At 44.0% G+C, this 16895-nt stretch overlaps 1 protein-coding gene across 1 annotated transcript in view; it reads right to left on the reverse strand.

The window, feature by feature from the left end:
- Positions 1-16895, reverse strand: part of UMODL1 (uromodulin like 1) — an 84132-nt gene that overhangs the window by 34488 nt on the left and 32749 nt on the right. Inside the window, exons 5-14 of the mRNA XM_075099312.1 lie at positions 16584-16745; positions 16073-16179; positions 13887-14079; positions 12798-12938; positions 11876-11995; positions 9890-10144; positions 8363-8475; positions 6002-6221; positions 2455-2592; positions 1171-1905 (exon numbers count right to left, since the gene is read on the reverse strand). Coding sequence (XP_074955413.1) covers positions 1171-1905; positions 2455-2592; positions 6002-6221; positions 8363-8475; positions 9890-10144; positions 11876-11995; positions 12798-12938; positions 13887-14079; positions 16073-16179; positions 16584-16745 — 2184 coding nt within the window. The remainder of the gene's footprint in view (positions 1-1170; positions 1906-2454; positions 2593-6001; positions 6222-8362; positions 8476-9889; positions 10145-11875; positions 11996-12797; positions 12939-13886; positions 14080-16072; positions 16180-16583; positions 16746-16895) is intronic.

The following is a 16895-nucleotide window of genomic DNA, read 5'->3' on the forward strand; positions in this document are numbered from 1 at the left end:
GCCACTGAGGTCTCAAATCAGTTATTTGCTCAGCTCTGTTCCCTGGTCTCACCAATGCCAGGCAGAGCGAAGGGTACAACATGAAGAAGAGGGAAGACAAAAGCTGAACAGGGGCATCGGCATGGCTGCCCAGAGCTTGGCAGGACTGGAGAAGTGGACACTGTGGCACTGGTGGTCAGGACCCGGTACTACAAGAGAAGCTGGAGAAGCAGTAGAACTGGCCTTACATGGCTGAAAAGAGGTTTTCCAGGGAGAAGAGAGTGAGGGAGAACCAGAAGTGGGGCTGGATGAGTGGAGGCCCCCCAGGAACAGGAGATCATAGAGGAGGGGAAGAGCAAAGAGCAAAGGGGAGCGTGGTTTGGGATTGGAGAGATGTGGAGGGCATGAGAGGAAGAATAAAGACAAGCAGAAACAAAACTGAAACAGGTGTCACTTACTAACACACTAAAGAAAAAATACATTTAGTGATGGGCAGAGACAGCAGCATTCCTATCCCAAACAAAACCATAATTTAAAGACCCAGTCTGACTTGAAGCTTGAAATATGATTCAGCTCCAATCAACAGAAAAATCCTCTCATTAGCTGCAATACATTTGCCCAAACCCAAACAGAGGAAGCCCTCCCTGCCAGCCTATTTACTCTCAGTTACAGCTCTTGAAAAAGTGGCTTACAGTTTTCCACGCAGCTCCTGCCCCACAGGGGTTTGCAGGGCTCTGCCTAATCCCTCCTCTGCTGAGAGGAATAGGAAGGCAGGTCGTTTGCCTTCCTGGGTCTCTGAGGTAACCCTAATGTGGCTGCTGCTGCAGTACCCTGGTGCCAGAGCATGCAGGAGAAACCAAGATGTGTGGCAAAAGGACGAGCACCATATGTTTCATTGAGCCACGCTCAATGCACTGTATGATTTGCTTCATCTGCTTTGAGATGAAGAAATGTAACACCAATAAAGCTAACTGCCGAATTACCACAAAGAGAAAGTATTTTGACATGCTGATTTAGAAAAAAATGCCAATTCCTGCAAGAAAATAATTTTGACATAGACAAACTAGTTTCAGATGCCTTCATCCCAGACCACTGATTCCAACTGTGCGTCTTTCTGGACTCTGAGTGAGGCTTTGCTTCTCACACAGCTGAATTACAACGTGTGCAGGTCCCTGCCAGATGCATACTCACTGCGGTCCACGGCTGGGCCTGGTGTCGGGCTGGGAGCTCGAGAGATGCCTGGCAGAGCTGGTGACCCCGAGGCTCCAGTGTATTTCTCAGACCAAGAGCTGTTGTCTTTTCCTGTATCTACGTGTGTCCTGAGAGCGGTGCTGAGGGTGGGAATGTCAGCATTCCCTGTGGCCGGCAGAGCTGTACCAGGACCACCCTGAGAGGTGGCTTGAGGCATACCAAAAGCTGTGTGACTTCTAGTGGTAGCAAAGGCCCTTTGATTTGGAAACACCAGCAATGGTGAACTGAGCTGCTTTTGTTCAGCTGTGCCCATGGGAGCATTTGTGAGAGCAGCCGCTTGCTGTGATGCATCGGAGGAAGCCTCTGCCACAGAGCTTTGCTGCGACGGACTTATGGCTGCCTGCCGCTCTGCACTCATGGCCAGTTCCTTGCTGGCTGTGACCCCTGTCGCCGTAGGGCTGTTGTCCCTGCCAAAGCCCATCTGTGGTGCCAGGCCTTCTATCCAAGGGGTTGGAGGAATGCGGATGGAAGAATGACTATGGGGCACTTGTTTGTCACCCAGGGGCAGTGCAGCAGAGAGGTGTATGGTGGTGCTCACCCCAGAGCCTACAGCAGCCACCATCTCGGTGGTGGCAGGGGAAGCAGGGGCTGCAGGGCTTCCTTCTTCAGGAGCAAACTCTGTGCTGTTTGTTACTTCAGGAGCCATCGTTTCAGTGAGAGGGTCCACAATCTCACCTGCAACACAGCAAACGCACATTGAAATGGGACCTCAAACTGGATGAGACACTAGGGTCTGACTGAAAATGGGGCTGAGACCACTCAGCCACACGTAACAGCATTACAGAAGCAGGTCTTGGATATTTCATTAACACATTGTAGCACACGTGGCTTTTATGGTGTTGAATCTGGTTTGTGCTTATGCAAAGAAGCAGATTCAATTCCTGGGTCTCCTCTTCTGGTTGGGAGGGCATGGATCATTACAGTGGGAGGAAATTAGCCACAGACATACCAAAAGAGAAAATAGTATGTGTCATGTTTTTCAGCAGTCAGTCATTAGGCTAATCAAGAAGGATCTCAGAGAGATTTAATCTGAAAACACATATAAGGTTCACCTTCATGTTCAGAGACAGATCACATACGCACCTTCAGCCAGAGACTGAGAAGGTGCATCTATATACACGTTGTGTGCTATATAAACAGTTGCAATAAAAGCAGAGGTAGAAAAACACAGCTTATTCCGACCTTTCATGGTGAAGAGAAACTACATGCCAGTCTTTTGCTCACCCTCACAGTTTCTTCCAGGTCGGGATGGATTGGTATCCATGGTTGTCCTGCATCTGCACAGATATGAGCCCATCAAATTGATGCACTCTGCTAACACAGAGCAGTCATTCTCAGCATCAGAGGCACATTCATCCCAGTCTGTAAGACCAAAACCACAACACCGGTCAGACAGCCTCTCTTCTGGCTGCATTAAGCTAGAAATAGTAATAAAGTAGTCCTTTCTTCAGTTTTTTAATTTATGAATGCTGTCTTCTTTTTCATCGTTTACCTGACAGTCAGGCTCTGAGTGATGCAGAACACTGTTGTTATTCTTTCACATAAAAATCAACCTTTGTCCTTATGCTCTGAAAAATATCTTCTCCAGGTAAATGCTTTTTTAATAAATTTTTTTTAGAAGTAAACATTCATTTGAAGTGAAAAAAAATACTGTAGGTTTGTACTCTAGCTATATCAAAAGCGTACGTTATACCAAGTTCTGTGTACAGTACCTCTAGATACATCAGGTAATGAATAGATTTGTTACCACTAGCTACCAGTAGATAGGATATTAAATTGAGACTTAATCCAAATAATTTCCTGCTTCAGATAAAAGGGAAATGCTAGTAACTCCCACAAGAAGCACTCCTCAGTTCTTAACAGAGGAAGTGCTAAGGGCAAAAACTCTTTTTAGAAAAGATTTCTTCTCAAAGGTAATACTGTAAAACTGTGACCCTCTTTCTGGTAGTCTCAGAAAAGAGAACCTGGTTCATCAGTGCATGAGTATGTTCTAAGAGTGCTTTATGTCAAATTTCAGCTGCTCTGAATCAGTTAGAGATGCTTCTTTCATAGATTTATAGACCTATTGTATTGCCAAGTCTTTTCATTCTTGAGGGATTTAGAACTGGAGTCTTACATCACCATTTGCACCCTGTTCCAGCAAACATGCAAAGAGGCCAAGTTAATGCTTTGGACATGAATAATCTCAGTGAATCCCACGTGAGCCTTCCCCGTGTGCACTCCCTTGGGCACACACCTTCGCTGCCTCAGGGCCGTAAGTGAGGGAGAGCGGAAAACTAGACTGAAAAATGCCTTGGGACAAATAATTCTGATCAGAGGCTAGAAAATTGTTTTGAACAACGAGTGCTTTTCTTGCAGACAGCCTTCCCCTTTTACTTCTTTCCAGCTAATATTTCAATTCTTTTTCCTTTGTTCCTCGTTAGATAATTGTTCTATCCATGATTGTTTCCATCAGACAATTTCGTGCACCTATGGCCAGCATCTGCCTATTATGTTACAGTCTAAGCCACTTAGAGGGAATACAGAAGCATGCAGGATTGACTAAAGCACTAGCAACGAAAGTGCTCTCATTAATGCCTTACTACGCTATGAGGTAATTGTGACTCTTGATGGCTTCAAACACCATCTGAGAGATGCTCCTGTGCTAATTGCCAAATAACTTACATTCACTGGCTCCATTGTCTCTGAGGGTTTCCTTTCTCATCACTTAGCATGGCTTTTTAAGCAAATGCCTTCACCCCTGATGGCCACATTCGATCATGCATGAGGCCAAACCCTTTATGTTCTCTTCTCAGTGCTCACTGGCACTAATGCATCATTCATGCACATACATGCTCACACATGCTGTGCTTTTTTCCTGTATAATGATTACATCTTAGCCAAGGTGTGCTCTGTGCTCTCTTTGTGTGCTCTTGGCATCTCTCTGGCCTTTCACATTTGGCAAGATCTTTCCTCACACACACCCCTCAACCAACAGTCCTACTCGAAGAATTATGAGAGACCCACCTTTGTATTTGTTCTGGTTACCCATTATACCTATAAAAGGTACATGCAAAGGGTAAAAATCTGTGAAATTCCTTGCCTAATGATGTTGCAGGTAGTTTGCATGACTTCACGGGAAACCCATGGAGGAGAACCCAAAGAAATCACTTTGGATTCAGGGAGTCCTGGAGCTGAAAAGAGTTGGTGGCTAAGAGAGTTTTAGTGAAAGGCATCATCCACACTTGGTGTATTCTTACACTTCTCCAGGAACTGGCTCCTGCCTGCTACAGAGGGCGTGTTATTGTACTTGGACCTGACTCAGCGCACGTCCCTTTCTTTTTCCTTACCATGCCTCACACAACAGACAGCATTTTAGTGTCTCTATTAATCGTGGCAGAAAACTCAATACGAAGAGAGGTGCAATTGCTCCACTCTCTTAATTTGTGCTATCCCTTCTGATTTCTTGTCCTTGCTGTTTCAAAGCTGAATTCCCTGCTTTGCCACTGTCACTACACCAAGCATGTAGCGTTTTGGTGGCCAGGCTGCACAGAGGACCCAGGTGGCATTGCTCCACTCATGCAAGAGGAGCTGTGCAGGCTTGCTGCCAAAGGGCACATCCGAGGGCTCTCAGGGGTCAGGAAGCAATACAGCCCATTATACAAGTCTTTCCTTCATGTGCTGCACTCCTTTGCCTTGTTTTCCACATTTGACTTTAGGAAACTCATGTCAAATAAATGCTTGTTTGGGCAGAGATAAGAAATAGACACCTTTTCTCTACGCCTAAGGAGGAGCTGGCTGTGCTCCTGGCTAAGACTGGTGCTACTGGAAGCCGTCTGCCTTTCTGCAATGGAAGTTACAGTCCAGAGCCATTGTCTTCTTCCTCCCCACTCTTTCAGTCCAGGATCAATAATGTTTGTGAAGTTTTTTGGCACACATCAACACCCTGCAATTCAGTATCTGCTTCCACTGTGATATTTGTAAGCTTCAGGTGCAATTCGCCCCTTCTGTTGTTTTTCTGTCCTGTTCCCCTTAACCTCCATGCGTTCTGCAAAGGGAGTTTTCCCCCATCACAGTAGCTAAGCTTTTAAGGTCTCAATGAATTGGGGGAGAAGAATAACCCATTCTGTTGGCTTTGGCAACTCTCTGAACTTTGGCTGGTCCTGCCAGCTGGGAAACCTGAAGCCAGAACTCAGTCCTTTGAAGATAAAAATGGTGATTACTGAAGATCAAACAAGGTCTAGTTTAACATAAATTCCATATGTGTTTCTTTAGTCCTATTCACTGAGAAGATATTTTTTAATTACTCTGACTGGATTTCTACAGTGAAGATGTTAGATTTCTTTTCTTAAACCCTGGCCCAAATACAGCTCCACAGCCTTGAATCACAAAACTGTCTGGAGGGCATGTGTATCCCAAAGACTACAAATATTCCAGAGTAATCCTATCTGCAATTCAGTGTGAGAAAGATATGGCAAACTTCCAACTGCTCACAAGGAGGAGAGAGGAAAATTAATAGGGAAATCAGGGGCTCCACTCCTCCTTAAACACAGCGGAGGGAAGCAGTGCCTGCAGGTACAGCCAGTGTTCCTTCTTCCAACCCCTTCTGGGCTTATGGATAAAAGCCCACAGAGGAGTTCTCATGTTGTGGTTTTCCCTCCAACAAACCACTGTAACCTCCACATACTTTGTCTCTCTATAAAGTATTTTTCAAGAATAATGCTGGTGATACTGTGCATGACCAAAATACAAACACTGTTTTGTTGTTTGGAAAAAAAAAAATTAAAATTACCTTCTACTGCAGTGTTTTGCTGATCCACCAGAAGTGCAGAGCCATTGTACAGGTAAGAAAGCACCATGGCAAATGTGGAGGCATCAACGGGAAACTCAGGGTCCTGCACAGTGATTCTGAGCCTCACAATTATGCTTCCAGCTTGCAGGGATTCAGTCTGCACTTTCAGCTTCCCAGATTTGTATAAAGCAGAAATGTTGGCTGGAAATGAATTTCCAAGCTGAGCAAAGGGAGAGAAGCATCAGCAATTAGGAACCCAACAGGAATAGCTCCTCTTAAATCTGAACTACGGTGATGCCATTTTAAAGATTTATATATGGACAACAAAGAAAATGCTGTAAAAAGAAAAGTTTCAAAGTGTTTCAGCAATCTTACTTTTCAGAGATTATTGAGGCACATCACATATTGTGACACCAAGTGTGAGTGTCCTTGGTGCAAGCAGGTACCCTTGAAAATGGTACCCATCTCACCACTGGTCCTACAAAACAGACTTCATTTTGGCTCAAGGGAGCAGAATTCTTTCTGCCCGTTTGCATGCATCACAGCTGATTTGGCCCAGTAAGTCTGCATGTATCAGACCCTTGATGTTAGTTCTGTATGTCATGTAGGGTTTTTGCCCCAAGGCTCCTATATATTCACCTCTGCGCTCCCAGACACTGGAAACTGGTCATCTCCACTGTTGCTGGAGCAGACTCTGGCTTGATTTTGGATGCTATCAGCTAGCAGTCCCCCAGGCAGTAACCAGGCAGAGTTTGACACTTAGCATCGGCAGGGGCCAGTCCCAAGAGGCAATCTGAACGTGACCGCCGTACTTTGGAAGACCCAGCTGAACAGATGCAGGTTGGTTTGTGCCAATTGATGTCAGTGTCAGAGAATGGTTCAGGAAGTTTCATTTACCAGATGGGCATAGCTTTAGCTCCCAGGGATTATTTGAAAGTCACCAGTCCAAGTCCAGCCTGCAGCCAAGTCTAATGACAAAGAGATTTCAGGATGAGAGACAAGGAAAATGGGGGTGGATAACTTCATGAAAAAGTGCTTGCGACAGCCCAGCTTCAAGGCAATATCACAATTATTGTTGATTACCAATCCAGTAAGTAGACACATCAGTTGAACAGCTGGTGTTACTCTGAACATTAAAGCTGGCATACTGCAGTCAAAATTTGAGCCGTGCAGGAGCTGACCATTTTGCCTTACATCTCTAGAAGGCACCTCTGTGCTTGAGCCTTTTGTTCCTACATACACCTCAAAGCGTGCCTTTGAGCATGCAAAGCAGCACCATAAATCAACACAGCTTTGGTCCTGTTCAGCCAGAGTTTGCTCCAAAAATTCCTACAAAATGTTTAACTGGTCTAAGTTCAGACCAGTGTGGGGAGGCAAGAAAAAGACAGGAGAGAGGAAGTGAGAGGAGGATGTTTTGCTCCCAAACACCCAAGGGGGCAGAAGCAACACAGATGAGCAACGCTCCTTTTCCTTCCCAACCTCATGATGCCAGTTAGATCTGCATTAGTCTCAGAGGAGATTCAGTGACAAAAATCCTCCTGCACAATGAAATCAAACAATTTGCAGCTATGGGAAATAAAACCAGGACAGGAGGTTCGACTTGCAATTTCTCATGAGCAAATGCTGCTTCTGTGCTGCCTTTGAAAGTATAGCTCCATTATTGGCTTTTTCCTTGGATTTATATTCACATAAGTTTATGACTTCCCCTTAGTTTTGGGGAAGTCTGATTTTGGATGGAGATTCCAATTCCTCTCTATGGGCCCTGTTCACCACAGCAAAACTGTAAGAGAGTGCTGCGTCTGAAATGTCCCCCCTGTTTGGGAAGCTGAGAGCTGGTAACAGGCTTCATGACTCAAGTTTTGTTTATGGCTGGTTACACCTGAGCATGGACAGTGGCTACATGTGTGTATGCAATGAATGGGGCTGGAGAAGAAAGCCTGTCCCAGTCACTTTTCTTTAAGAAGAAAGAGCTCTGAGAACAGCCAGACATTTACTGAGAAGACAGCGCTGAAATGAATGACAGCAATGTCATTTCAATAATCCATTAAAGACCCTCAAGTCAATTTAGTATGAGTTTATTGCCAGACTAAAGATCCAAGGAATGGAGTTCCTGTTGCATGCCTGCATTTTTAATTCCTTTCTTCTTCTGTAGGGGCAAATTCTCATTGGCTCCATTCCTAATAAGGCAAAGGGCTTGATCTGTTTGGTCAGTTGAGTTGCTTTAATTATAAAGAAAGGTCACAGGAAGCAGTATGATGATTTTCAAGGGATATTTCAGCCAGGCGTAAAATCCTCTATCACATTAAATAAATTCTAAATTGGAAAAAAAAAATATATTACACACAGATATTTTAGCATTACCTCTGTAAGCAACAGTCTTGAAAATTCTTCATATGCTGAGCTGCTGGCATTATGGAAATCATCAGTGAAGTTGTAGTTGAGAATCCTCATAGTAACACCAAACATCTTGGCCTCTGTAGGACACAATATTAAAACACACACTGACAAAGCAGAAGAGGAAAGGATTCAGTCAAAACTGATGCACCCAGACCAAAATCTCAGACGATGGAGGGAGAAGGAGGGGAGAAGGTTGAGTGAGTTTGGTGTTAAACCAAGAAAATAAAACTAATATTCTGCTACAAACTTCCTATGCATTGAGGAGATGCACTTACATCAGGTCCATAAAGATATTTAGGTGCCTAATTACAACTGCATGAGAACCGGTTATACATATATCCTTGTGGACCTGACCCTGCATAACTCCTGCATTTGAGTTACATCCTGGATTGATTTGCCTGTGAGCTCACCTCTGGTCCACCATTCACAATTATTACTTTTTTCCTGGTCTTGGTAGCATGGATAGCATGACTGAAAATAATAATAAAGAACAGTGCATACCATTTCTCTCTCAGGTAAGCCCTGGCAGATAACGTGCAGAGCTCGTGAGCCAAAACCAAGAGCCAAGGAATCTATTAACCACTTTAACCTGTATAAACAATCTGAGGCTGTTACTCTTTGGACTGATCTTTGGAAAACTTTTCTTTTTCTCAGGGGCTCCAACTTCATACTCTGAAGTTCAGCACCCTGTTTCTGTAACCACTAGACCTCCTAATTTCCCTCTACAAAGGGAGTAATTTCCTTTTGACCCAAACTGGAGTCATCCCTCATCTGATCAAAGGGAAGGCTCTTATGGATAAACACAAACAGCAGCATTCTCACTGTGGCCAGCATCACATAGTTCACTGCCTGCTTTTTTGAAGAAAACGTGGAGAGATTTATTTCTTTGTTTGCATGAAAGCTTAGGAAATAGTTTAAGGATTAAGGGAAAGCAAAATTATGTTTGAGCAACACACTAGGGTCTCAGGGAGCCAGCACCACTAGCTAATTGAACAAAATTATTCAGGTATTCCGCAAGCTTTCTTACACGGCACTTGTTATTCCCTTTAATCCTGGTCACTCACAAATATTCAACCAAATCTAGCCTTCCTCTGGGCTCTCTTGTTTTAGCTCAGCTGAGTCCTTGACAAACCAGTTGACTGGATTTCTCACTGGCCACAGCTGTCAACCAGGATAAATGGGGCCTGATGGGAGATGGGTGGCAGCAGAGTGCAGTGCCAGGCACAACAGCAACAAAAAAGTATTCTATCTTAGCCTGATATCTGTAATAGACTGAGTCAGCTCCAGCACTGCTTTATCAACTAAGGCCAGAGCTCTGCTGCCTGATAGTCTGCCTTGCGTAAATGCTGGGGTAGAGGAGAGAAAAAGTGCTGAAGGAAGTGAAAAATGGAGTGCAGAGAGGACCAAATGGCTCATTGCTGAACTGCAAGTGAGTGGAGAAAGAAAGAGAGAGGGAAAAAAAATTATATCTATTTTAAAGTGGCTATTTACCTGTTTTAACATTTTGATGGGAGATGCTGGTTTTTCCACAGGTTTCGTAGCTGATCTCTACTGAATACATCATGCCTGCTTCCAGTCCAGACACGTCCATTTTCATTTCCTCTGTCTTCAGGTTTTGTATAATCTCTTTGCCCTTCAACACTTGGACTTGGAAAGTATGGTTCAGAGTAGAAGTGACATGCCAGGACATTTCAAAACTGTTGCTGGTAACGCTGAAGATTCTGTGGTTTCTAACTGCAGAGGGATCTATCGCAGTCCCAGGAAGAGTCATCACAGAAAAATCAACATTTCATGTTTAAAGCATTGTGCTATTCTGAATCCATGATGGGCAATCTCTTTGACAATCAATGTGCGAAGCTCCTTTTTACATTACACCAAGAGAGATTCTGCCCCTCCCACAGTACCCTCATACATGAACCATCCCATTAGGGTGATTAATTGGGTCCTTACTCTCTTTATTTCCTTTTACTATACCTATTTGTGTTGAATCTCTAGTAACAGTAATAATCTGCCAGCGAGCTACAGGTTCAAGCAACAGAAGTTTGGAATAGTGAATCTGTGTACTCTATATTTGTTGACATCTGCTGTGCCTCTTGTCACTTTAATCATCAAAATGCACTCTTCAGGCAAAGGCTGCCTTGATTTATGCCTGGAAAAACCCCACAGACCCCAGCTTTTACAGGCTGGGGGCAGAATGGTGGGCAGCATTTCACCTCTTTATGCCACTCTAGTCTGGTGCAATCATTGTCATGTCAATGGGAAAAGACAGGAGCCTTCAGAGATGATTCCTCTCTTCAAAGGAGGCGGAGGTGTCTAAGTCGGGTAAGATGAACTACCCTCCAGCAGAGCCTGTCTGTTTCCACTATCAAGAGCCCAGACTAGATACCTTTTCTGTAGACAGCTGGGGTCACGTGAGATAAACGTCATTCCCCATGCTACCCTAGAGACCATGGCATGCTGCTGCCACAACTTCAATTCTTTCATGCTAATGGTTAGCCTGAGAAAAAAATTTGTTTTCTTAAATTGTTTCAATAGGACACAATTGTTTCAAGGCTTCTCAGCCAGGTGGCTGCCAAACACCCCAAAGCCATACCACCCCCACTCTACAGGGACTTCAGTCTAATTCCTCTAGCTTCACCTTGGACCAGAAGTTGTGGGTAAAGATCAGGAATATCCAGCCTGTCTCTCTGAACTAGGCAAAGAACTACTTAAAGCTATTTCCTCCCACAAGAACAGGATGCTGTTATAAAAGCATAGTGATAACTCTCACCTGAAAGGCCTGAAGTCACCCATATGAAGACAAATCTACCGGGATTTGCTCCCACCATAGTCCCTCAGACAGCTATCATGTATTGCAGGGAGAGTATTCTCAAAGGCTGACTCCAGTGTAGAGTAGCTTTGGCCAACCTCCCTGACTTATGCCCCTCACCAACCAACATCTTCAGGGACTCGAAAGCAAGTGGCCCACATCCCGACGGTTGTGGCCAGGAGGAGTTCCTGTGGTCAGTAGCAGATCCTCCCATACCTTGTTTTAGGACAAGACTGGGACATGCAGTGAGCTGGGTCCAGGGCAAGCTAGCGGTGCTGGCCTTACACAGCCCTCACTGGCACACTTCTCACGCTGGAGGATTATCCAGCACAAGCCCTGTGATGTGACCTCGACTTGAATGGTTCACCAGGCACAAGTGGTTCAAGAAGCCAGCGTGGCCACCTCCACTTCCAGGAGGCCAGTTCCCTTCAGTAACCATGGGAATAACAGTGGGGCTTCTCCAGTGGTCACAGCTCTACAGATCCTGACTGGAATGTCCTGTTGGGAGAGCCTCTCTCTTTCCATTTCCATAGGTAGATATTCACTCCAAAACTATGACCAGCTTCTGTGAACACCCTCCTGTAACTCACCCAGCCCCAGGACAAAGGGATCAAAGAGAGGCTGAATTAAAAGCAAGACAATATTCATTGAAACCCAAGGTTACTTACAGCACCCTGCATCTGTAGCTTGATTAGTCATGGACAAGAGACTTGAATTACTTATAGATGGAGTGCTATTGCTAGTGTTAACGAGATCCAACATTGAACTTGGAGTCGATGCTGCCATGCCTAGGGGAAAAATAGTATTATCAAAGAGTTAAAGCATTCCTAACAAAGCAAATCCAAAATAATATCATTTGTGTTTTCCACAGCTGAAAAGCAGCAGTAGAAGTAACATAAATAGAAATGAAAATAAACGCATTATCATATTACAAAAGCATAAAGTAATACATTATCTTAATTTTTGAGATTAAAGGATTGTAAAATTGTTTTCTAACTAAAGCATTGAATCTGCAAGCACTTATTTATCTCATTATTTTTAAGCCTATTAGCAGGCCCATTGATGTCTGTGGGCTGTAAGTACACGCCTCTATATTTTGCTGAACTGGTACTGCAAAGTATTATTTCACCCGTTGCCAAACTCCGTCTGCCTCCAGCAGAAGACCCTGTATAATCCAGGGTGTATAAGCCAGTCCTGGCTGCAGTCACGCAGTCACACAGTCAAAATGGGAAGGAGAGTTCATGTACAAATAGTGTCACTAATCCTATTTCGCCAGAAGGCTGGGGAGGTATACTGACACCGAGCGGCTTGCTCTGAGAAGCAGTCAGGGTCTGAAGCTAGAGGGTTTGGCAGGTGAGTGAGGACAGCTGAAGGTGAGATAGGAGAAACTGCCAGGTACTGTGAAATGCATACTCTGCATTTCAATCAGAAATAGCTAACAGCTGGTTTATGTGGCATCTTCTCCCGACAGGAGGGGAAGGGGCACTGTGTGTGCCAGAAATTGTTGCCTCGCAGGTGGCTCCTGCAATAGACCATGAAGTCCTTCAGAAGCATTCTCAGTATTTCCCAGGTGAGACCTACATTTCTTACCTTCTTTTCTTGGGCTCAGATGGTGAGGGTTGACATCTGCATGTTCGTGCTGATAGTCACAGCTGTAATAACCCTCCAGATTTACACAAGTGTTTTTCTCGGGACAAGTGTTGAATTCAACATGGGAACATTCATTGACATCTAAGAGGAACACACCTTGCACAGATATTGACAGCAGTGTCAAGATCGATCTGCGATGTGTGCAGACTAGGCTCTGGACGTGACAAATTCAGTGTAAATTTGCAGTAACACTGCTGAAGCAATTCTGGGTGTATATGGGTGCAAAGAAATCACAATGCTGCCCTTCCCTGAAACTAGCCCCCCTTCAGTTATAACCCTATCACTTTTACACCAGTTCATTGGAATATGAGGACAGTTCGCGGCAACTCTTGATTACAGTTGCAGGGTGTCACCCAAACCTAAGAGATGTCAGTGGCAGAGAGAAGGAAATCTACCCAGTGATTCCACTGTAAGTTGGACTGAGTTTTCAAAAGTAAACACAATAAGAAGAGATGACAATGGTACTTACGGATGCATTTCAGGAGTGAAAATGTTCAGATAACTACACAGTAATAAGTAGAATAAAATAATTTAAATCAAATAGATTTAAATATTTACCTAACATTTGGAAAGGAGGGAGTAATACACTATAGTAATTAACAGACTATAAATACTCCTTGTTTCATGCAAGCTACTGGAAGTAATACTTGTCTATAAGAACAGACTATATCTGCTTCCCAATATTTTAAACGCTTTTTTTTAACAGACTTTTTGATACAACTGATGATTGTGCTACAAATTTTGCTTTTTTGTATGAGGATGGTTTGTGCTATGCTACCAGCAGAAAATAAATTTCATTGAGGAAGCAGGAGTATTCCCCTCCAAAATATTCACTACAGAATAATTGTTAACCAACTACAACCCTCCTTATCCTATAATGGATAGGTTAGGGCCATATTTGCAAAGTTTACAAGATTCACTACACTGTTTTTGAAAGGACATTGATAGTCATACAGATGAAATCCCAAGTGAAGATGGATGATGCCCCCTTAAAAAGCTTCCCCTGCTGACAGGATTATAATAATTAACCTTGCACTTCTATGTCAATCGCTTCATACACACGCTTCACAATGTCCTTCAAGGAAGAAGAAACCTCTGCTAACGGAGCTGGCTGACGCAGTCCAACGACAACCTGGGAGGCCACTGTCCCAGTGTATATTTCTGCACGGTTACTCTGGATATGGTGCACAGAGGCGTTCAAGGGCTGTAATGCACCAGTAATCTGGAAAACAGGGGAACAAACGCTTTGGTATCTCATTTCTTTATCAGCACAACTGTATGCCAATGAGGCATAACCTGTGCAATGATTATCATCATAATCTGAGTGTAGAAACGACCAGAAACCATAGCAAAGTGGTAACATTTAGATCTGTATTTATGCAATGTAAGTTGTTCTCATTATCACATTTCACAACAGAGTTACAGGGCAGTAATACCATGCTAAGGGAAGTGTGGAGCTTCATGTCAGATCTCAAATGCTTAGGCAGAAGGATGCAACCCAGGAAGATAAGAAAAAAGTATCTTTGGCTTGTAATGCTTAAACATCAAAATCTCAACAGACAGAATATACTTTAGATGTGCTATTGCACTTCATATGTGATAAAGCTGTTCAAAACTTTTTACTTTAAGCAACTAAAAAGACTGCTGGCAAAGGGAACAGAAAGAAAAAGACGAAAAGCAATAGACTGAGCAAGAAGGCTGGGACTAAGAGCCACAAAGACACCCCAGGACTGACCAAGTCATCACAACTGCAAGTCATGTATCAGAGAAGGGACATGGTGGTGGGCTGAGCATTAGCAGTCAGTGGAACAGACAGGTCCTGGAAGACATTCCTCTGAGTAGTAGCTCATTGCAAAGCTTCAGTTTATATTTCCTGCTTTTGAGTGACTTTGTCATAGCTTGCTTTAGTCCAAGATGTGAAAGTCTTGGTAGATCGTTGCCCTTTATTCCTTACTATACAGAGAGAGGACCAGGGTTGCTCGCTTTTTTAGGATATGAGAAGGTGAATTCAGGTAGGAGTGTCATGGTTTTAGCTGAGGAAGAAGTAAATTCATGGAACATTCCCGTGCTACTGCTACCTTCTATTCTTCTGCTGGCCAGTGCTCACTGATGATGGAAGAAGGGTTTTATTGCTACTCGCCCACTCCCAGCTGGAAACTGAGGAGGAGTAGAAACAAAAATGGAGGGAAATAGGTTGCCCTTTTGGGTTGCCCTTTTGGGTACTTTCAAAGGCCACATTCAAGCTTGGTTTTCTCCATGGCATGGTGATATGTTTTAGGGAAATGCTTCAGGTTTATGGCTTGGAGGGTCTTCGTCCTCACTCATCAATCCATTTCCTAAATACCACTTAGAGGACAGAGTGAGCCCCCCGTCTGAGCACAGCTTTAGATTGCAGCCTGGTGCTTCCCGCAGACCCTCCTTTCAGGAAGCGTGCCTTACGGGTCTGCTAGGGCTGTACTTTTCTTGGTTTCCTTGGACTCTTCCCACTTGCCATGTTGGGGATAGGGAGAGGTACGCCATGCTGTTGTTTTGTGGCTGTGCACGTGTTGTTGCCAATGCCACTGCTAATCCATGCAGGATGCAGAGCCTCAGTCTTACAGCAAAAGCAACACCCTGCTGTTTCCCCCAGCACTGCTTCTGTGGCAAGAATGACAATGAAACGCCTTTGACCCAGACACAATCCCCTGCCATAATCCTGGGGTTTCACAGTGAAATTTCTAGTGCTGCTGAGTCCACCTGCCATGTAGTTCCCGGTGCTGTAGATCAGCAGCAATTGTCTCTTGAAAGATTTAATTCAAAACTCCTTATCAGAAAACATCACGTTTTCCAGATCTTGAAATCCAGACTCTGTTGGTCATAGACCCAAAACTGAATTGAGATGGAACTGGAGCAAGCAATTCTTAAGCAGGAAAACCCCCTATATTTCAGAATGTGTTTAAATTGCCTTCAGAAGAGACCTGAAAATTTTACTAGAGAAACTGATAAATCGGTGTTGCTTGAGCTCCTTGAGGATGAGGCTGACATTCACCAATTAGGGTTAAATCAGGGCCCCAGAAAATTATCTGGCGGAACAAAGAGGGAACACCTGGCTGGCAAGGTTATGCCCAGCACAGAGGACTACAAGAGCCCTCCTGGGCTGGAGGAAGTGGTGGTTACCAAGTAACAGAAATGTGGACGCAAAAAGCAACACACAGAGTGTTCGTATTTGTACATACCATGGAGTGCAAAAGGCGTGAATGATTCAGAAGGTGGGAATCCACTCTGATTAATTCATTAAAATCCATTTTCACAAGCACTGTCACATTGTACCAGAATGTCCTTCCTGAAGTGTGCAAAATAAAAAAGCCAAGTCATCTCAGGTCTGATGCTATAGAAAGCGACAGAGCTATAGGAATGCTCTGAGAGACCAAAGCAAGCTTTAACTTGGCAAATATGAAGGGCCCACACACAGCCATCAGCTATGGCCTCGTTCACCATATGCCACAAGCAGCAGCACCAGTGAAGAAGAAAAACCTCAAGCAAGGTCCACTGGACCTGCAGCATCTGCAGTTCAGCACTCACGGGTGTAAGTACTGAAGAGGAATATCCTGGAATTGATCCAAGGCAGATTCCTGTATTTGGTTTACGAAGAGCTATGGTAACAGTTGTCCTGCCCACTCCCACCCTTAGAAGGAAAAATCAAGCATTTTTCTATTAGAAGCAGTCTTGAGTTTATCAGTAACATACCCTCTGGCAATGGATCCACACAGCCTAGTCCTTTGGATGAGTTGCAACATTTTTTAAGCCCTGGACATTCAGTATCGAACATGCAAGGATAATCAGTTGTTTCCATATTCTCCATTGGACAAATACCAGGTCTTGAGGCAAATACAGGGGATCTATTGAGTGCTAAGTAACAAAAACATTTCTGAGAACAAAAATATAGAAAATTGTTTCCATAAAATTGTGCTATTTAATTTACAGCAAACACCTCCTCCTCATTTTAGAAGTGTGTCTGCTCTGAGGTTTTCACAGGGAGAAAATTGGAGCCTAAAATAC

Source organism: Phalacrocorax aristotelis, chromosome 1, assembly GCF_949628215.1.
Source record: "Phalacrocorax aristotelis chromosome 1, bGulAri2.1, whole genome shotgun sequence".
NCBI classification, from domain to species: Eukaryota; Metazoa; Chordata; class Aves; order Suliformes; family Phalacrocoracidae; genus Phalacrocorax; species Phalacrocorax aristotelis.